Source organism: Desmodus rotundus, chromosome 5, assembly GCF_022682495.2.
Source record: "Desmodus rotundus isolate HL8 chromosome 5, HLdesRot8A.1, whole genome shotgun sequence".
Taxonomy (NCBI): Eukaryota; Metazoa; Chordata; class Mammalia; order Chiroptera; family Phyllostomidae; genus Desmodus; species Desmodus rotundus.
The window spans coordinates 42,759,375-42,780,428 of NC_071391.1; the positions used below are offsets into that span (position 1 = coordinate 42,759,375).

Genomic DNA, 21,054 nt, shown 5'->3' on the forward strand with positions numbered 1-21,054 from the left:
TGGCGGGGACGGAGGCTTCCCACCTCCACTACGAACCCTTAAAAGGCTGAACAGGGGAACTACAAAGGATGCAGCCTGGCAGGCAACCGGTGGTCGAGCGGTGTCGGCCCGTAAAGTCCAAAGCAAGGTCTTTAGGAGTCAGGCTGAATGAAGGTCCCAGGCCCATAAAAGACAGCACTCGACATTCCAGGGGTTCCCAGGAGGCACCTAGGACAGCGGGTCGGGAGGTGGAACGTCCTAGGCCGGCGCGGTTCTCCAAGATTTGGTCTCCACCCCTCAGTCTGTGTCACCTAGCTCAGTAATTCGGCACCCGGAGGCCAGAAGCCCCAGGGAGAAAGTGATCACTACGAGGAAGGGGGGCAGCGCGAGGTGTGTGACGTCACCCTGGTGTGTGCGTAACGTGAACGGAAGCGGAAGCGGCTCTGTTCGCCGCCTCTCCCACCGGCCTGATGAGCTGCAGCGGCTCCGGCGCGGACCCCGAGGCGGCGCCGGCCTGCGCCGCCTCGGCCCCGGGCCCTGCCCCCGCGGTCTCGGCCCCCGCGGCGGTGCCCGCCGGCACCGCTACGGAGAACAAGGCCAGCCCCGCGGGAACAGCAGGGGGCTCTGGAGCCGCGGCAGGGGGCACGGGACCCGTGGCGGCGCGGGCCGGGGAGGCAGCCGAGCGGCGTGGGGCGGGTGAGGTCCGGGACGGGTGAGGGTGAGGGCAGCACCCTGGGCTGTGCCCATCGGCGGGGAAGGGCAGAGGGTATAAGGCAGACCAAGCTGCGGCCCTGCGCCTGCCTCCTGTGTGTCTCAGTTTTCTGGTTCTCCTCCAGCTCCGGTGTCGGCGGGCGGCGCGGCGCCCCCAGAGGGGGCCATGTCTAACGGGGTGTATGTGCTGCCGAGTGCGGCCAACGGAGACGTGAAGCCGGTGGTGTCCAGCACGCCTCTGGTGGACTTCCTGATGCAGCTGGAGGATTATACACCTACGGTGGGCTTCCTGCCTGAACACGGCTATTGGACTGTCCCGCAAGCTTTCTGCCACACCACCAGCGTCCTTTTCTTGTATTTGTTCCCCTACTAGCTCTGGTGATGTATCCCTTCCACCCACCCAAAGTCTGAAGTTCCTGACAGCCAGGCTTGTTCGCGTGCCCTCACCCTGTCAGTCTCAGCCCAGCAGTGCATAAAGCTGACCCTGACAGTTCTCTACTTGATTTCTCAGATTCCAGATGCAGTGACTGGTTACTACCTGAACCGCGCTGGTTTTGAGGCCTCAGACCCTCGCATGTGAGTGAATTCTAAACAGGTTAGAACCTTGGGTGTTTGTGTGGAGTTTGCCGTCCATCTCTTTATACCAGTTTGTTTCTTTCTCTAGAATTCGGCTCATCTCCCTAGCTGCCCAGAAATTCATCTCAGATATTGCCAACGATGCACTACAGCACTGCAAAATGAAGGGCACAGCCTCTGGCAGCTCCCGAAGCAAGAGCAAGGTGTGAGGGGAGGCTCATTGAATCAGTTATTACCTCCTACAACAGTGGAGGCTTAAGTATCCTGAAACCCCTTTGGGGAAAGTAAGCCCTAGGGGAGGTAACCAAAAAAACAAACCAAAGGAAAAACCCTATTCAGGGTCACCCACCTAGGATTGAAATCAGGATTCCTGTGTTCAGCGGTATTCTTCCCTTTTCCCTCAGGACCGGAAGTACACTCTAACCATGGAGGACTTGACCCCTGCCCTCAGCGAATATGGCATCAATGTGAAGAAGCCGCACTATTTCACCTGAGCCACCCAACCTATATGTACTTTTCTGTTCCCTCGTCCCCACACCAGCCTGTTTTCATAATAAACTTTATTGTGACAGGCAGGGTTGATCCCTCCCATGCCGGGAGACACCGTGTGGCAAGTGACAAAGCTCTGGGCCCAACCTCTTTTGGGGCCACAGTGGTAGGGATGAGGGCAGGGAATGGGCCCCATGGCTGGGGTAGTACCATGACTGGAGGCAGGGGGCAACCAGAGGCCTGCTGCTTTGGGGAGGTGCACTCCCCTAACTATGTCCCCACACCTCTGAAGTTTAGGCAAGGACTTTCCAGCCCTACTTGTCCTGCATCTTCTCCAGGATAGGCACAATCATGTCAAACTTGGGTCGCTTAGCAGGGTCTTCATTCATGCAGATCTTCATGAGCTTACACACATGAGGGGAAATGCCCGGGGGGATGGTAGGCCGAAGGCCTTCTAGTGCCACCTGTAAATACATGGAAAAACAAGATGGGTCTCAGAACTTGAGTCTTACGTAGGGAAGAGACCTCCAGCCCTCAGGATGGGATTACTGTATGTATATTTCAACAAAATGTGGGAAAAGCCCAGCCCCTCCACAATTATTGTTTCTACCACTGCCATTTCCCCAAGACAAGTATGCTCTCACCTTCATTCCAATCTCCATGTTGGAGAGATCAGCAAAGGGTACTTCCCGTGTCACCAGTTCCCATAGAAGCACTGCAAAACTCCACATGTCTGCTGAGCGTCTGTTTGTGTCTTCGGGCTTCTTCTGCAGAGCTGGAGGGACAGGACTTATCTGTTCCAGCTTCCCGTCCTGTCCTGTCCCTGCCTCCTTCCACTGCTACTGAGCTGGCCCTCCTCCACCTACATGCCCTCACTCACCTTCAGGGGCCACCCAGGCAGGTGCATACATGCGCCCAGGGCATTGGAAGGAGAACTTGACGTCAGCCATGCTGATTCGGGCAGTCATGTCCTCATCAATCTGAGGAGAAGGCAGATATGTGGAAGGAGGTAGGTTCTATTCTAGGTAGGGAATGGTCTTCTGGGGGACAGCCCAGAGTGAAGTTGTGACCTCACCATTACGCTACGGCTATTTAGTGCATGTCGTGGGATGAGGGGCTCTAGTGTATGTAGGAAGGCCATGCCCCTTGCCATATCCAGTGCAAACTTCACAGCCTGGCTCTGGTCCACGACAAAATCTAGGAGAGGAGGCAAGAGTCAAGTAGTTTGGAGAGGCTCACACACCCTCTTCCCCACTTCAGAGATGTGGCATCCCCTACTCACTGGTGCCTTCATGTAGTACATTGTACAGGGATCCATATGGCATCCAGTGTGTGATGAGGGTCGGGTGAGGAGCAGGTGGAGACTGACAGAAACCTAGCACTGGGAGCACATTCGGATGCGAGAAAATCCTGGGAGAGGAAGAGAGTGTCCCTGGCTGAGACCCAGCATAAAACATCTCCCTCTTGGGTACTAGTCAGGTTTCCTTGGAAGCAGCAGCTCCCGGTCTAGGCCTTGCCCCACCTGAGTCGGGGACACTCCTCATTGAAGTCCCTGCTCTTCCTCGTACTCCAGTCTCGAACCTTCAGCACCTTCACCACGATGTCATTGCCCTGCCAGCGGCCCTTCCATAGCTGAGGGACAGGTAAGGATTAGGAGGCTTTAACTAAGACTATCACTTTTGTGCCCACTAACTGCAATAGAAACTTAAAAATGGTGCAAAAGGTGGTGCAGAGCATATAATCTGCGGGGGTTTGGGGAGGGAGGAGCATGAAAGGCAGGGGTCACCTCTCCAGAGTGATTCTCATTGAGCTTCGCCAGGAAGTTGAGCTGTTTGAAGTCAATGCCGGAATGTTTGTTGAGAGTCCCATTTCCTGAGAAAGTTGAGTGGGTCAGATACCCAGCTTCCCAACCCAGCCCAAAGAGCCCAGGATTATTCCCTATAACCACCCCTCCCCTCACAACTGACTCACTGGGCCGAGTGCGGGTGGTCCCCTTCCAGAATGTGTCCTTGTATGGTATACGGTTGAGATTCTGGCCCATCTTCTCTGCCCGCTCTGGGGAAGAAAGACAAACGATCTTGGCCTCAGCTGTGATACAGGAGGAGACAAGCAGGGACAGGACAAGAGAACACAGCTGAAGGGTGGAGGACAGACCTCGGAGCAGCTCTCTCAGAGGTGCCTTGGCTTTGTCCACAGGCATTTCTCCATACTTATTGCAGATGCTGACGAGGGCGCCATTAGCCACCAGGTCCTGGAACAAAAAGGTGGTTGTGATAAGGGCCCTACTACCTCCCTCAGAGTCACAACCAACCATGAACACAGATGCAATACAAACCCTGTGTCATATACTTGGTAGTGCTCACAGGATAGGTTCAAGATTCCAGACTTGACTTTACTGAGGCTTGGGCTTTACTTCCCACCCACCCCAGGGCTTGGGGCCTAAGTACTTACCTCTGCTACCTGATCTTGACCCCAAAAACAGGCATAGTGCAGGGGCACATTCCCATGTTCATTCACTGCATTGATGTCAGCTTTGTACTGCAGCAACTGATCCCCACAGCCAGACAGACAGAAGAGACAGAAGGCACAGTCAGTCCCAAAGGAGAGATGGGTGGTGAGGCATATAAGGAGGGAAGAGTACACATGCTTTCCCCAGTTATGTTATAGTGCCTGTGACTGACTTCTAGGAATGTACATGAATGTAGGGAATGAAGGGGATCATATATACCTTCTGTACAATATCACGGTGTCCATGGCTGGCTGCCAGGTGCAGGGGGGTGTCATCCCCACGGTTCATCACATTGATTCGTGCCCCGCGCATGATCAGCATCTCAACTATAGCAGAGCGGCCCTCTCGGCAGGCCCAGTGCAAGGGGGAGAAGCCATGATCGTCCCTTTGAAGGAAGGGGCAATGGTCATTTATCTGGAGGTGGAATGGGAGCAAGGGCCTTAGTATAGGAAAAACTGACAGTCCCTCTGCTTTACTTACCCTGGGAAACCTTACCTCTGCAGGACTTTAATTCTTATTCTTGCCAACAACTCCCAAAGCTGTCCTATTCAGACCTTCCCCAAGCTTCAGTTCCAGCCCGCAACAAGTCCATGATTCTTGGTTTTCAACACCATCTACCACCAGCCTTTCTTCCCTGGCATGCCCTATCTCATTAAATGGTAGCATTCTTCATCTGGTGTCCTCTGTATCCCTTTTGCAACATCTGTTGGTCCTTTCTGTTTTCCACTGCATCTTGTACGTCCCCCTACTATAGTACTTATTACACTGGATTGTAAAACTTCATTAACATGCTGTCTTGTCAGACTGTAAGCTTCTTGAGAGAATGGACTGACGGGAGGCATTCGGTACCTGCTGAGGGGTGTGGTCTTGGAGAAGGAAAGCCACAACTCAGGGGAGAGGGAGCAAACTTACTGATTGGCTCTGGTACTGAAACTAAAATCTAAAAATGTAATGGAATTAAAATGACATTTTGGAAGGGATTGTAATGAAAAACAAATGCTTTTGATAAGTCATTACTGATGAGGCAGATATCAACCCGCACATCTGCACATAAAACAGGATTCCTCTATGTGATCCAGGGTACAGAAAATGAGAAAATAAGAATGGCTTCTGTAGAAATGAAACTGTACCTGACTTTTTTTTTTTTTTTTTTTTTTTGCCCCCAAGGATGTGTATTTTATAAAGTAAAGGAAGTATACAAAAAAACCCCAAACAATTGGGTGGGAGCTGGGCCTGCCTGACAGCCTGGGGCCATAAAAGGAAATTCCCTCCAGTCCAGGAGGCAGATCCAAGGGGCGGAGCAAGGGGTGGTCTGTGGTTTGGGCAGGCTGCCTCCGGATGCCTTAGTGCTGTGGTCACTTCCCGTGTGGGAGCTCTAGACAGAGCCTGGAGCTGATCAGGGGTCTGGCCACCACAGGCCACCCAGATGCCCCAACAGCTAATGAGGGTGGGGGGCATGGCCCTTAACTTAAATGACTTCCTTCCACAGCTGCCTTCATTTGCTCACAGAGATAGCCAAAAGCTTTCCTGGGATGTAGGGATCCTCCTCCTCCCCAAAGCAATTTCCTCCCCCTGCTTATCAGTCAGTTTTTTAATTTATGCCTTGGCTTAACAGTCTCCCCCACCCCCACCTCCCACCCCAGCCTATGGCCCCAGAGCAGGCCAGAGCCCTAAGGCAAAAAGTATGGGTAGGATTCTGCCCACTGTCAGGCTGCCTGTCACCTCAGGGCCTAGACTTTAATCCCAGAGGCCAGCAGGGAATTCATCTCTACCTCTACTCCATCATATGGCCAGCTTGGTCCCCCAAAACCTATCCCCTCAAACCAACAAAGCCTTCCAGGGTCACCAATGCCACCCCTTCACCTTTTGGCAGCAGAGTCTAGATATGACACCCACTGGACACCCTCGCCTAAGCCTTTATAACACCACCAGCAGAAGAGTAGCAGTGCCCACTATGAAAGCACCCTGTAAGGAATTACATGCATAATGGAACAAGTGACTGGGAATTATGGAGGACTACAGAGCCTAATGGGAACCAGTGAGCCTAATAGGAGCCTGGATGAAGATGACAGGCGATTCTTACCTCTCAAACCTAAAAACTCAACTCTGCCAACCTTAAAAAATAAAATTTTAAAATAAAAAAATTAAAATTCATCATCCTGAGTCAACATCACTGCCGCTTTTCTTGCCTTCCCATCTCAGCCAACCTCGTATAACCTGGCACAAGGCCCCTGCCTTGAGGTCAGGCATTAGGTCTGATTCCCTGCCTCTAGCTCCCAGCCTTCATTTTAGTAGAGTTCCTTAAATGAAGGAACCTAGTGTAATCTGGATTCTTTGCCTGTTTTCCTCTGAAATAGCCCTCACAGAGATCATCAAATATATCATTAATTAATTGTAAATTCAATGTTTACCTCAAAGTGTTCTAATTCTTTGAGCTCTCAGGAGCCTATACTACTGTTGACCACTCCCCCTTCATTGAAACATTCACTTCTCTAAGCTTCACCAACATTCTCCTGTTTCTCCTTCAACCTCCAGTTGTTCCATTTAACTCTCACAGGTTTCTCCTCTCTCCTCTCCTTCACACCCATATCTTCAGGTATCATCTATATGCTAATATCTCCCAAATCTTGGTCTCCAAGTCAGACCTCCCTCCTGAAATCTAAACCTGCCACCACCACCACCACCACCACCACCACACAGGCTGTGCCGGGCACTCATCTGCATGACCAACAACATACTAAACATTTCTACTTCACTGTCCTGTCACTCTAACATGTCTAGAGTGGAGCTCATCATCCTTCAGTCTTGCCCATCTCAATAAAAGGAACCACCATCTACCCAAGTACCCAAGCCAAAACCCTGGTCACTGTCTTTGGCCTTCCTCACTTCCCACACCAAGCCTCACCAAATCTTTCTTTATTTTTTTTTACAATTACAGTTTCCAATGATAGTTCAATATTATTGTGTATTAGTTTCAGCTATACAGCATAGTGATTGGACAATCATATATTTTACAAAGTGTTTCCCCTGACATTTTCACCAATCCTTTATCATAAAGATTTCAGGAATCTGATCTTTCTTTTTCACCCACCCGCATTCTAGTCCAAGCCACCACCACTTCTGGGAATGAACTATGCAATAGCCTCTCTTCACATCGCACTTCAAAAGGCATCCAAGAGGACACGTCACAAGTGGGCAATCTCATGTCACTACATGGCTTTAAACCCTGCTCCTTAGAATAAAAACCTTAATATAGCCTGAATAAATATCCTTGCATGATCTGGCTGACCCTTGCAGACTTTTCCAGTCTCCTGTCTTCCTCCACTTGTACTGAACGCTTCAGGCCACAGAAGCCCAAAGAGGATTTCTATCCTCCAGCCATATGAAACTCTGGACACTTTCCAGGCACTCTGCTCTGTCCTGCCTCCTCGCCCATGCAATTCACCGAGGCCAGAAAACTCTCTGCAGCCTCTGCCAATAAAACTCTTATTTTGCGGTCAAGATTCTGCTCAAACAAGCTCCCTCTGTGGTGACCTGTGCTGCTGCTACCACCACCACCACCACCACCACCGTACACAGGCTGTGCTGGGCACTCATCACCCTGGTTAGGAAAGTCAGCCGCTCCACCAGACATGAGCACCTCACATCACCGAGAGGAGAATGTCTTTGCTCTTCCTCTCACCCACCCCCCACCTCAGCTCACCCCTGGTTGAGGTCATTCTCCGTGTTGTCCAGCCACAGGCGAACGGCAACGGCGTTGCCCTCCCGGCACTGAGTGAAAATGTCGTCCATAGCAGCGTCCCGGCCCTGAGTCCCCTGGATTGGGGAAGCCTGGGGACTGTGAAGAGATCCAGGGAACGGGAGTGAGCCCCAAACTTTGTCCCCTGAAGCAGAGAAGTGTTTGTGTTGGGATGGGGGTCTGGGTGCTGCGTCCCCAGTTAGTGGAGGTCTGCGAAGGAGTTCAGGGCAACGGGATGATCCCAAACCGTGTAAGCGAAAGACAAGTCCAGGCGAGGTAGTGGGTGATTAGAAGGTAGTCCCCAGTGAAGGGTTGTCAGCGAGCAAGCACTGGAACCCAATCCGCTAGCAGAGCTGGGGGAGGAAGTTCAGGATCCCTATTCCCTGGGGGAGGAGATCAGTGGTCTTTCCTGGGGGTGGCCCTCGTTCCCATCTCGGAACTTAAGGCTGAGTTAGGGGTGACGGGCCAGCAGGGCTCGCGACTTGGGGGAGGGGGCACAGGTTTCCACGCACTCACCGGGACTCGGACGTAGGTGCCTTCTCCGGGGAACTCCCGTCCGGCCGCACCCGCCTCCTGGCCCCACCCCTGGCCCTCCGGGGCCACGCGGGCCTCCCTTCCTCCCTCTTCCTTGCCTTTCTAGCCCACCCAGTGTGTAAACTCGATGGTTTTCGGCGCGGCGGGGGCCGCTCTATCCGCCTTGGTTTCCGGTTCTGTTCCGGCGGCTCGCTGTGCTCGGATTTCTGGAGACGCCCTCTGCACGTGAAGAGGCGCGGTGACTCCGCGACCTCACCCCGCGCCATCCGCATGTTTGAGGAGCCGGAGTGGGCCGAGGAGACCCCAATAGCTGCGTGCCTCCGGCCTGTAGCGTCATGGCCTCGGCCAGCGGCAGCCTCGCAAATCAAGGTGAGTGGTCCCGCATGGCACTGGGAGCTGTTTCAGGCCTTGGAGCGGGTCCTGGTGGATCACAGCGTTGGACGCGCCGCGCGTGCACTCCTCGTGTGTGTGTGTGTCTGTGCGCGCGCGCGCTGCGGCCGACTGAGAACGAGAATCTAAGAACTTTCGAAAGAAAAATGACATTGGATCTGAGCATCGGTAAGTGGAAGTTAGTGGTGCGAATAGGGTCTCTTGTTGGACAAGAAAAGCACGTGGATAAACGTCCTAGGTCGAAAGAGCACGCATGTCGTGTTAGGGTTACACACAAAATAATCCTTGTCATTGGAGCACAGAGAATGAGAGGGGATGCCGTTGAAGTTGGAGAGGTAAATTAGTGGTTTTACATATTTTAAGGAAAGACTGAAGCCAATGAAGTGTTTTAGCAGGGGAAGGATACCTTCAGAATTGCAGTGTGGAGATTGGATTTCAGAGAGCAAAAGGGAGTGACAATAAAGGGTGTAAGTACTACCATTTCAAAAGGTGGTGTGTAGAGAGTACTAAGAACCTCTCAGTTAAATACTGCTCTAGGACGGCCCAGTACCACTTCAGCCCAGAAGGCCTCCTTAAGCCTTTGTTGATGTGAAGGCTGCTGTAGTTCCTCAGGCTCTTCCTACCCTCTATGACCTTCCAACATGAAGTATGTCTGCTTTATGCCTCCTTTTCATTTCCTTAACCCATTGCTACAATCCAGGCCACTGGCCCCTTTGTCTGCAGTTTCTGCCCTTCAGTTTGTTTTCTACACTGCAGCTTGAGTCATTTGAAATACGCACATGCTGTCCTGTCACTCTTGATCTCAGAAACTGTCCTACTTTTTATCAGCTGGAAGGGTTGGAACTCCTGGTCTCTGGCCTTGGTCCTGTTGTGCATGGTCTTACCACGTTCTTCTGGGGAATCCCAGTGCCTCCTCTGAACATTGAAGAGAATGGGGTGGATGGGTGGTTTCTCTGCCGTCCTGCCTCCCAAAGGTTAGAACGATGATTGGGAAGTTGTTCAGGGTCTGGCATGCTTCATGACAAGCTAGGAATAGAACCCCCTCTGCCAGCATCTGAATCAGGTCCCCATCTCTGCCTCCTTATTCCCTGGGTCCCATCCATTCTTCTCACCCCTGCTTTCATCCCTTGTTTTCCCCCAGGGCTCCAAGTGCCGCCAGCTCTTGGCCACACTACGGGCCCTGGAGGCAGCATCTCTTTCCCAGCAACCTCCCAGCCTGCCTGGCAGTGACTCCGAGGAGGAGGAGGTGGTAGAAAGGAAGAAGAAACGTCCAAGAAAGGCCTCATTTGCCAGTGTTTCTACTGAAGTAGAGAAGAAAAGGAAGAAGCAGCGTAAAAAACAGCGCCTACCTGGCAGTGACTCTGAGGAAAAGGAAGTAGAAAAGAAGAAATGTCACAAAGGGGCTCTTCGTGGCAGTGACTCTGCTGCAGAAGAGAAAAGAAAGGGGAAATGCCAGAAACAGGCCCCTTCAAACCCAGCTCAGCACCTGGACACTGTTGACCAAACAGGTATTAGTGGATGTGTGTAAACATGTGGGACAGGGAGGGGGATCATCTGTTCATACATATGACAGAGGTTACTTGCCGCCATTAGGTTTGGGATTATGCAATTAGAAGTACTTTCATCCGGGCCACAGTCTCTATTTTGTCCAGGATGAATTTACCGAGACTCTGAATTCAGCGGGTCTTGCCCCAGATATACCTTCCCATCTCCCTCCCTACAGGTCTCAAAGCTTGGAAGAGTAGTGGTACAGATGACCCACCCAAGTCAAGCTCTGCGACCACTTCTCCCCAACCCTCCCGTACCTTGAGTCGCAAGCAGTGGCGGAACAGACAGAAGAACAAGCGTAGACACAAGAACAAGTTTCGGCCACCTCAGCCACCAGACTTGGCTCTAGCCACAGCCCCCACAGAGGAGACAGAGGTGCCTTCTGCTCCCATTCAAGACAGCCAAGAGACTCGGGCAGGAGCTCTGCGAGCCCGCATGGCACAGCGGCTGGATGGTGCTCGATTTCGCTACCTCAACGAACAGCTGTATTCAGGGCCCAGCAGTGCTGCACAACGCCTCTTCCAGGAAGACCCTGAGGCCTTTCTCCTTTACCACCGTGGCTTCCAGAGCCAAGTCAAGAAGTGGCCACTACAGCCAGTGGACCGCATCGCCAGGGATCTTCGCCAGCGGTGAATGGGGGTTGGGCACCGTGAGAAGCAATGTTGGTCAGTCAGGGGCTCAGACTAGAGCAGTGAGTGATCCCTCCCCTCCACTCCCAGGCCTGCATCCCTGGTGGTAGCTGACTTTGGCTGTGGGGACTGCCGCCTGGCTTCAAGTATCCGGAACCCTGTGCACTGCTTTGACTTGGCTTCGCTGGACCCCAGGGTCACTGTGTGTGACATGGCCCAGGTAAACCCCTTTATGTATCTGGCCTATGCTCTAGGCCCAGCCTGCATGTGCTAATCTCTTAACACTCTCTCCTTCCTTCCCCCACACCCTCATCCTATTGTTTCTCCTTCCCATATTCTGTGCCTCATACGACAACCTCACTACCCGCAGGTGCCTCTGGAGGATGAGTCTGTAGATGTGGCTGTGTTCTGCCTTTCACTAATGGGAACCAACATCAGGGACTTCCTAGAGGAGGCAAATCGAGTGCTGAAGACAGGGTAAGAGCCTGCAGGACACAGATGCATGGATGTGTGCCCATACATGTCTACTTACACGGAACTTCCCATTTTTCTCAGTGGTCTCCTGAAAGTGGCAGAAGTTAGCAGCCGCTTTGAAGATGTTCGGACCTTTCTGGGAGCTGTGACCAAACTGGGCTTCAAGGTCATCTCCAAGGTGAGGGCCCCACAAAGTTTTGTCCCTATTTTTGTCTCATGTGTGGCCCTCTTCAGGGTAATGGTGATCAGGAAGGAGGCCTTAGGCACAGACATTTGCTACTTGAAGGCACAACTCATGGGAAAGCCCTGGGAAGCTTTCTGAGACGGGGTGGGACATAGATTGAAATGTTTTGAAGAATGGGTTGACGATGTGGGGCTCACTGGGTCTTTTCTGCCCTAGGACATGACCAACAGCCACTTCTTCTTGTTTGATTTTGAAAAGACTGGGCCCCCTCGGGTAGGGCCCAAGGCTCAACTCTCAGGCCTGAAGCTTCAGCCATGTCTCTATAAGCGCAGGTGATCTCTGGACTCCTTGAAAGGGGAGACAAGTCTTGAACTCCAGGTTCAAAACTGTGAAGACTGTAACCAGCCAGGCTATGCCCCAGGACCTGATGCCACCCTTCCTCTGGCCCCGGAACAGAGTGCGATGAAACTCCTGGCTCGGCCCTTCTCTAATGAAGGATTCTTGGTTGCAAGAAGCATTAAATCACTTAGACTGGCTAAAGAATAAGGAGTTTCTTGTAAGAACATGGGGCCGTCCGGAAATTATGGATCCCCTAGGTGTCATGGAAACTAGATGGTTTGGAATTCAAGGCATCTCTGGGTTTGATTCCTTTTTCCATCTCTCAGGAGCTACATGGTCTTTTTGTCCTGGCATCTCCATTCTCTTCCCTTCTGACCTGTTTGCAGACCAGCTCCCTCTGCTTACTCGTATCTATACTCCTTCATCTTTGGTCTGCTCAGGTCTTCAAGGCTTCAGACAGGCAGGCATTGCTTCTTGGCTCTGGGAAAGCTGGTGGCCCACTAACATCCTGGCTCAACACATCAATCGCTTTCTGTGTCGGGACTGTGTTTGTCTCTGTATTAAGCACTTCTTTCTCTGTCCCCTTCTCCATCATTGGAACCACATGGTCCAGACAACTTACAGCATTTATTGTCCTGTGTAGCCTTGGTCTTTGTCTGGCTGAGAGCACAGATTTTGGAATCAGGTGGGCCTGGGTTCAAATCCTGGCCTGCCACTTACTGCTGAGAATCATTTAATCTTTGAATGTCACATTCCTCATTTGGAAAATGGTAGGATTCCTGTCTCGTGGGATTGTTGTGTGGGCCACCCGAGGAAATCGATAGCCACGGCTGGGTACTGAGGAGATGCTCAATAAACTGTTATTGTGGCTGTTGTGTCTTGTCAGCCTCATTGTTCTCTAAGGACCTTCTTGAGGCTGGGTTGGAGGTTGAAGGATAAAGAATAGATTTGTTGACTGAGGAAGACTCAGCTTAATGTAAGCCTTTGATCAGGCTCATTCAATAGGGCATTTAGAGATTCTTGGTAGAATCTGAGCTGTCTTTGGACAGGGTTGGTGAGGAAATTGGGTCTATTCATAAATAACCATCAGTTAATGGTTATTGGGCTGTTTATTGGCAAAAGGGTCTGTCATTTCTGCCTAGCAGTGGGCCCAGGTCAGCATGTTCTAGGAAAGCTGTACTCAGGAAAGGTTAGCGCTGGGAGAAAATGAAGTGGGTTGATAGATCTTTGGCTGTTCCTAAACGGAATCTGCCATGATCCCAGGTATAAAGATACTACCTTTTTTACCTATTTCCGAGAAAAGAACTGAGCGTGACCACTGCGACACAGGTTTCAGGGTTCTGAGCCAGTTGGATGCCTCCAGAAGGGGATGTAGGTTCTGAGGCAGGCTGTCGGCCAGAGGGCACGTGTGGAGGCTGCATAGGGCCTTTGCATGTACTCTTCTGTCTGCTGAGTACTCGACTGACTGGCAGTCTTACTCATGATTCCAAACAGCCTAGTTGTTTCCTACTCCATCAGGCCCAAAGCAGACTGACTGTCTTCATCTGCACTCTAAAAGCACTCCCTAAAGTGTGCAGCTTCAGCATTTAAATGCTGCACTGTGATTGCTGTGTGCTTTAGGGTGCAGTCTTAAGTCACTTTGATCTTGGTAGTCCCAGAGCTTGTAACTTGAGTTTACCTAAGCAGATGATAAGGAATGACGGTCCAGCGGAGTGGGATTGATGGGAGCAGGGGTGTTGCAGGAACCCCAGTTTGGGGCACATGAGAAGGCCACTGTGGACTAGTGACGATGAAAGAAGTAGGCATACGGGAGAATCAGTAGGTAGGACTGGTAGATGTTGAGGATTGGTGAGAGAAAGGAATCTGAAGTGAGTCTGGTTTCTGGTTTGGGCAACTGGGTAAGCTGGTGATGCCATTTGGAAGTGGTACATAAAAGCCTCAGGAGAGATCTGTGCTAGGGATTTGGGAATCAGCAGCCCAAGAGGTAGTAATTAAAATCATAGGAATAGATAAGATATCCAGAATAAGATAATGAGAGGAGAAAATGCCTCTAATGGATCTCTGAGGAGCATTTAATTGGATGCATAAGGGAAAATGAGCCAGTAAGGAGGGAGACAGGATGAAAAGGTTGGGCTAAAGATGGAGAGGTAAAGCCAGGAAAATGGATTTTATGTATGTATGTATGTATGTATGTATGTATGTAACCCAAGGATGTGTTTATTGATTTTAGAGAGAAAGAAAAGGAGAAAAGAAACACATTAAATGTCGATGGGTTGCTTCCCGTACCTGCCCCAACCGGGGATCAAATTTACAGCCTTGGTATGTGCCCTTACTGGGAACTAAACCTGCAGCCTTTTGGTGTACGAGACACCTGTGTAACCAAATGAGCCACCCAGCCAAAGCAGGAGAGTGGATTTTTTAATATGGAAGGATGGGAGGGTTGCCAGCTGTCAAATGTTGAGAGATCTATTAAGGTGAGAGAGAAATCTGATTGTGGAGGGATGAAGATTGCTGAGTAATATTGATGGCCTTTTTGAATATAGGTATTATTCATGAATTTATAGTTATACCGGTCAGCCCAGTGGTATGGCTATCTGCGTACTCAGGGATCTATGTAGCTGGAGAAACTGAGCACTAAGCAATCATTCAGAGTTGAAACCTTGACTTGCAAAAGAAATGAAAGCAAACGAAGGAGTTTCAAACGATTTGTAAGTAAGTGAGGTTGTTACACTGGTAGTAATTGAACAATTGACCTGAGAGGATGGGAGGCTGTGGTCAGAAATTGGAATACTTGAATTACAAATATTGGAAGCAGAGCAGCTGCAGGTGATTGGCAAAGTCTAGAGTACAGCTACAGGGGTGAGTGCCTGAAAGGCATTCAAGGGAGGTTGCCTAGAGACTGGATAATGGACTGAGAGCTCAGGTATTATGTTGTGTAGGATGTGAGCTGTTGTCTTCATGCACTTTCCAGTTGTCCAGGATGGTGGTAGAAACTGGCATGGAACAGGTGCCAACCTCCTGAGGGAGAGAACAAATCCAGGAGATTTGCAGACAAAGAGAATTTTTAACATTCTTAGCAGAATAGCTGGCGTCTGCTCTCCTCCTTCTTTTGCTTTCCCCCTTATAGTTTGGATTCTTCCTTGGCCTATTCTAGCCCCAGCCACCTGAGTAAATATCTCTCTGAGTGTGACTCAGGCCCCAAGCTCAGTCTATCTCAGCCCGGCACCCACTAGTGGCTCCATCAGTCACCCGGATCTGAGAGCAGCACTCTCCTGAGCCGGATCTGGGTCCTCCCTGCCCTGTCATCAGCTTCAGGACAAGCTTTTGTTCAAGTCCCTGCTTGGACTTCAGCGTCTAATGTTGAGAGCCTAGACTGTAGAAAGAACATATATTCTTTTGAGGAATAACAGCATGGAAACTATTTAAAGAACAATGAGACCAGCTTAAGGAACAAGTTGAAAACAGATTGAAGGAGTGGCAAGAAATTTAATAAAAGGCAAATGGGATTGGGAGAGGCTGCCCCACTGTGAAAGGCAGTGGTTCTCAAAGTTTACCATAGAATTGTCTGGAAGGCTTGTTATAATGCAGATTGCTAAGCCCTCCCCCAGTTTCTGATTCAGAAGATCAAGATAGGGTTTGGAAAGTTTTTTTCTGGTTGCTTTGATTTTTCTCAGTGAAGCAGGAAATAGACTTCTGGTTGAGAGTGAGAATAGGGGGAAAGGGGCTGGAGTTTTAAGGAGAGGAGAACATGAATATTGTTTCTAGGAGCAAGAATGAATGAATTAGGAAAGTACAGTGAGTACGATTGCTAGTAGTATTGGTAGCACACTTAAGGTTTAAGGTCAGAGGATTGAACTGGAGACCAGTGTAAGACGGCTTTCTTAGAGAGCTTGTCACTGTGAGACAGTATAGCTGGACTGTCAGGACCTGCTCACTTCTTGAGGGGTGGGCTGGTTTCTGACCTTTTACCTCAAGTCTAACTGGGGACTCCACTGGGACCTTGGGGACACTTGAAGTATTTAATCCCACAGCCAAGGAATGATACGCCTGGAGTCTGACTCCTGCTCTGGAAACGTAGAAGGCAAGCAGAAGTTCACTGACTGTTTCGATGGTGGAGCCAGATAAAGGCTGCTGCTTATGCATTGGCCTGCATTTCCAGAATTTGCCATAGCACCTAATGTATCGGTATGTCCTACTCGCCTTTCCAGGAGACAAAGAAGGGTGGGTGGTCTTAGGTCCTGTCCGGTAGAACCATTTGAAGAGGCAAGGAGACCTCAACACAAAGAAACTAGGAGTGTGCGTGCCCTGTGGACTGAAGAGGAAGTTGCAGTAGACTCCCAGATTTTAACAAGGGTGTCCAATCTTTTGGCATCTCTGGGCCACACTGGAAGAAGAAGTGCTGTCTTGGGCCACACATGAAAAACATTGTGACATGTAATCACAAAAAAATCTCATGTTTTAAGTACATTTACAATTTTGCTTCGGGCTGCATTCACAGCCATCCTGGGCTGCATGCGGCCTGTGGGCTGCAGGTTGGACACCCCTAATTAGTTGCATTCATCAGGGTCAGGGGAACAACAGGAATGCTCTCTTTAAAGTTCTGCCTGGACCTCAGGGCACAGAACCACCCAGTCAAGCAAGAACTTTTATTCCCTGACTTCTCTGCACTTTGGGCCAGAGCAGCCAGCAGCTATTAGGTGGAAGGGAGGTGAGAAGAGCAGAGAGCATACAGATTACTCCTCCCTTCCTCATTGCAGGCTCTTTGACTTAAGTGGAGCAGAGCTGGGAGGGAAAAATAGTAAAAGCTACAACAGGTGCAGATTATTGTTACATAGGATTAAACATTCTAATCACTTGAGACTGTATCTTAAAATGAGTATAAAACTATGAACTAAGAATGAGCTGAAAAGTCACAGGCTTGCTGCAATTTTTTTCCACAGCAGGGGAAGAGTACCCCCGAATGAAAAAAGTTTGGAGTGGTGGTGAGAGACAAGAATAAAGTTGGATTTGGATAGCATTCTATGCCTCATGCTTGTTAGCATACCCTTTAGAGACTTACTGCTTCTGCTGTTACTGGTGAACCTCTGCTTTTGTTCCTGTAACACAGTCCTAAAGGAATACAATTCCAAAAGGAAAAACATGATCTTGGCAGAGACACAGCTCAGCTCCAAACACTCAGCCATTTCTGTAATTGCACAAAGCCCTTTATAGCTTTTTAGAGACCTGTAATTAGAGCTTTTAGTCCCCAGGTTGTCCTCCTTCCCAGGTGACTTCTCAGACTGGTCACCTGGTTCGAGGATATTTGACAGCTGCACTAAGCACCTTATTGGTCTAATCGCAATCACTCCTGCCCCACAAAGCAATTCGTTTTGCACACAGCCAAGGGATCTTTTTAAAATGTAAATCAGGTTTGTCACTTCTCTGCTTAAAATTCTTCAATGGATTCTCATTGCTCTGAAAACAAAAGACAACCTCTTTCCCAGGCCCTGTGTGATCTAGCCCAGGCCTCCCTCTTCAACTGCATCTTAACCCACTTCTTCCTCACAAAACTCCAGCCACGGAGGGGTTTTTTCATTCTCCAGCATTCTAAGCCAATTCTGCTTCGGGGTTTTCTACATGCTGCTCCATCTTCCTAGAGTACTTTTTCCCTGATGACCTCATGTTCATCTTCTAGGTCTTTACACCAACATCACCTTTTCTGTGGAAGAAACTGGCTAGGTGCTCACCAAAATGTCCTTTTCCTGGACAATTAAACTCCATTTCCCAACTCCTTACATCAAGGTGGGGCTATGTAAGTAGTCCTCATCAATGGAAAGGGAGTAGAAGTGATGTTTCACTACCAGACCAAGGCAGTTAGAGAGCAGATGAACCTTCTCCTTATTCTTCTACCTGCCTCCTCCACCTTCTAGGGTGACCTTGAAGCACATATTTTGAAGGTGACGGAGTAAAAACATAGAAAGTCTGGATACCTGAGTCAACTACTTGGGAGGAAAGCTGCTTGACTAATAACATCCACATTGAACTTTGAACAAGGAATAAACTTCTATTGCAATAAGCTAGCCTGTTGGGGGAGATTTAGGGCAGTTAGCATTATATATCCTGGCTAATGTATCTCCTCTGGGTATCCTATCCCCCTTACCTTACTCTTGATCACAAAAGGCTTTTTGTTTCATTTTGGTGCTTTAAACATTTAATTATCTTACCAGGTGCTGGTCAACACCACCGGTCCCATGAATTTTAATCTTAATTGGGGGAGGGAGGTGGGATGCCAAAATCGGGAAGTTGAGATGCTTATTTTACCAGTTACATTTTGATTATGACAAAGAATCCCACTAATGAATGAAAATACCTGATGGTGGGTGGCTATGGGCATTTGATTTGGGAAATCAAGGATTTAGCCGTTAGGTCTCTGTCATTCTCTTGGTCTCCTGATTCTCTTGTTCACAAGGTGATGTGTTCTTGGTTAAGCAGAGATACCCAATGTACTATTTACTATACTCCTCTTGGGAGTCTCACTGATTGCCATGGTCTTTATCCTCTTCAAGGGTCCTTCTACATTGTTAATACATTGGTGCAAATATGCTCCATTATTCCCTACAACAGCTGAGACTAATCTAAAATATTAACATTTCAAACGTTTAATTCTCTCCCCCACCCCTTCTCATGTCTGAGCAGCCTGTCAATAACTCATTTAATTCAGTATATATTTATATAGAAACTCCAAAAATCAACAGCAACAAGATAGAAGCCAACAGAAAAAAAATGGGCAGGAGATTGGAACTGGCACCTTATAGAAGCGGATTTTTAAACAGCCAGTATACACATGAAAAGGTCATTCCCATTAGGAATCAGAGAAATGCAAAGTAACACCAAATGACACAACATTACACATACACTGGAACTGGGGGGGGGGATGCCATCAGATACAAAGATGTGAAGTAAAGTGAATTCTCGTGTGGATTACGTGAAAATTCTCATATCCCTGGTAAGGGAGTATAAACGGAAAATTTTGGAAACAGACTGGCATTTCAACTAAAGTTAAGGGTATACACACTTTGTAACCGGACAGTTCTACCCCTAGTTGTATTTCCAACAGAAATGTGTGCACCTGTACAAGAGGCATTTGCAAGATTGTTCACAGCAGCACTATTTGTAGGAACCACAAAGTGATCACTAGGCAGTTCACAAACTGAACCCACCCCCCTCCCCAAAATGCCCACTGTAACGCCAACAACAGATCTTCACAACATAACAAAATGAAAACTTATATCCATAATATTCAGGTTTCAACAAAATTACCACACAGAAAGAGGAAATGATAATCCTGTAATAATTATAAAACTATAAACAGTACGTTTTACTCAGAATAAAAGACAATAATAACTGACTCCAGTGAGCTCAGGTATTGGATTTGGCTGTCAAATATTTTAAAGTAGCTGTTTCTGATGTGTTCAAATAATGAAAGGAAAGTATAAGAAATTCAAGGAAAATACCGCTCAAGGAATAGACAGAGGAGGGAGGAACTTTGCCAGAGACACAGAAGCTATAAAAAGGAATCAAATGGAAATTCTAGAACTAAAAAGAAAAGAAGACATGTAAAGTACTCAACTTGAACAACAGGAAATTGACTGAAAGAAATGGACAGGGCCTCATGAACCTGTGGCACTATAACAAAGGACCTAATGTGTCATCAACATCCCAGAAGACAAGACAGAGGATGGAGCTGAGAAAGCACCTGGTGAAAAACTAGCTGAAATATCTCTAAATTGGGTAAGAGACAAAAAAACCTATGGACTCAAGAAGCAGAGTGAACAACCTCTAAACAGGGTAAACATGAAGAAGTCCATATCAAAACATCATTAAACTTATGAAAACTAAAGAATATTGAAAGCTAAAGAAAAGTGATGCTGTACCTAAAGGAGGAAGAACAATTTGAAAGACAACAGAGTTCTTTTCATCAGAAACCATGGAAGCTATAGAAAAATGGCACAATATTTTTCAGGTTTTCAAATAAAACTGTTAACCCAGAATCACACCCAGTGAAAATATCCTGAAGGAATGAAGGGGGAAATGTGGACGTTCTCAGTAGAAGGAAAAGTAGAATTTGTCACCAGATGACCTACCCTAAAAAAAAGGGCTAGAAGAACTTGCCTAAACAAAGGAAATGATGAATCTGAGAATATCGAGAAGGGTGAAAGAGCACAGTAAACAAAAACGTGCAAATACAACTAGCTCTCCTGAATTGTGTTTGATGGTTGAAGCAAAAACCATAACACTGTGCTGTGGTTCTAAATGTATGTAAAAGAACTATTTAAGACAATTACATTATAAATACAGAATGATAAAGAAGATGTAAGTTTTCTCTACTTCACTTGAACTGGTAACATAACACCTGTAGACCATGTTAAGGTTATATATAGACACATAGAGCAACCACTAAAAAGCTACACAAGGATATAAGCTCAAAAACACTATAGTTAACTCAAAATGAAATTACAAAATATTTAATTGATCCTTAGGAAGGCAGAAAAGAGAAAATGACAATCAGAGCAAACAAAAAATAAAATGGCTGACTTATTCCCTAACATAACAATTACAGTATATTTAATGATCTGAATACATCAATTAAACAACAGAATTGGGCAGAATAGTAAAAAGCAACCTAACTAGATATTGTCCACAGGAAGTTCACTTTAAATATAACAGTATGGGCAAATGGGAAGAGGATGCAAAAGATACATAATGCAAACATTGCTCCAAGGAAAACAGGAGTGCTTATATTAAATCAGATAAAGTCGACTTCAGAGGAAAAGATTTTGTCAGAGAAGGACATTATATAACGATAGGTCAGTGCGGCGTGAAGGAATAACAATGCTAGAGCAGGGTGCAAAACACATGAGAACTGATATGACTAAAAGGAGAAATAGACAAGTCCATGATCGCAGTCTGAGGC

General features: G+C 48.2%; 3 protein-coding genes across 4 annotated transcripts; 2 read left to right on the forward strand and 1 right to left on the reverse strand.

Moving 5' to 3' along the window:
- The first annotated feature begins 404 nt into the window (after positions 1–404).
- Positions 405–1,835, forward strand: TAF10 (TATA-box binding protein associated factor 10). The gene is made up of 5 exons (XM_053924032.2): positions 405–675; positions 816–970; positions 1,202–1,266; positions 1,355–1,469; positions 1,671–1,835. The coding sequence occupies exons 1-5, from the start codon at positions 450–452 to the stop codon at positions 1,758–1,760; spliced, it is 651 nt and encodes a 216-aa protein (XP_053780007.1). The 5' UTR covers positions 405–449; the 3' UTR covers positions 1,761–1,835.
- ILK (integrin linked kinase) lies at positions 1,810–8,672 on the reverse strand. Of its 2 annotated transcripts, XM_024569339.3 has the most exons (13): positions 8,520–8,672; positions 7,968–8,102; positions 4,484–4,649; positions 4,207–4,302; positions 3,910–4,006; positions 3,727–3,810; positions 3,542–3,627; positions 3,278–3,387; positions 3,038–3,165; positions 2,831–2,952; positions 2,636–2,735; positions 2,400–2,530; positions 1,810–2,219 (listed from the first exon to the last, which is right to left on the reverse strand). In XM_024569339.3, exons 2-13 carry the CDS (start codon positions 8,054–8,056, stop codon positions 2,070–2,072), a joined length of 1,359 nt encoding a protein of 452 aa, XP_024425107.1. In that variant the 5' UTR covers positions 8,057–8,102; positions 8,520–8,672; the 3' UTR covers positions 1,810–2,069. The 2 variants fall into 2 exon arrangements, with proteins under 2 accessions (XP_024425107.1, XP_045058779.1); XM_045202844.1 differs by lacking the exon at positions 8,520–8,672 and having other exon boundaries at positions 4,484–4,678; positions 7,968–8,103.
- A 22-nt stretch (positions 8,673–8,694) lies between these two features.
- On the forward strand, positions 8,695–12,964 carry RRP8 (ribosomal RNA processing 8). Its single transcript, XM_024569338.4, has 7 exons — positions 8,695–8,906; positions 10,069–10,435; positions 10,651–11,104; positions 11,195–11,324; positions 11,475–11,581; positions 11,660–11,756; positions 11,979–12,964. The coding sequence occupies exons 1-7, from the start codon at positions 8,808–8,810 to the stop codon at positions 12,096–12,098; spliced, it is 1,374 nt and encodes a 457-aa protein (XP_024425106.2). The 5' UTR covers positions 8,695–8,807; the 3' UTR covers positions 12,099–12,964.
- Positions 12,965–21,054: the final 8,090 nt, after the last annotated feature.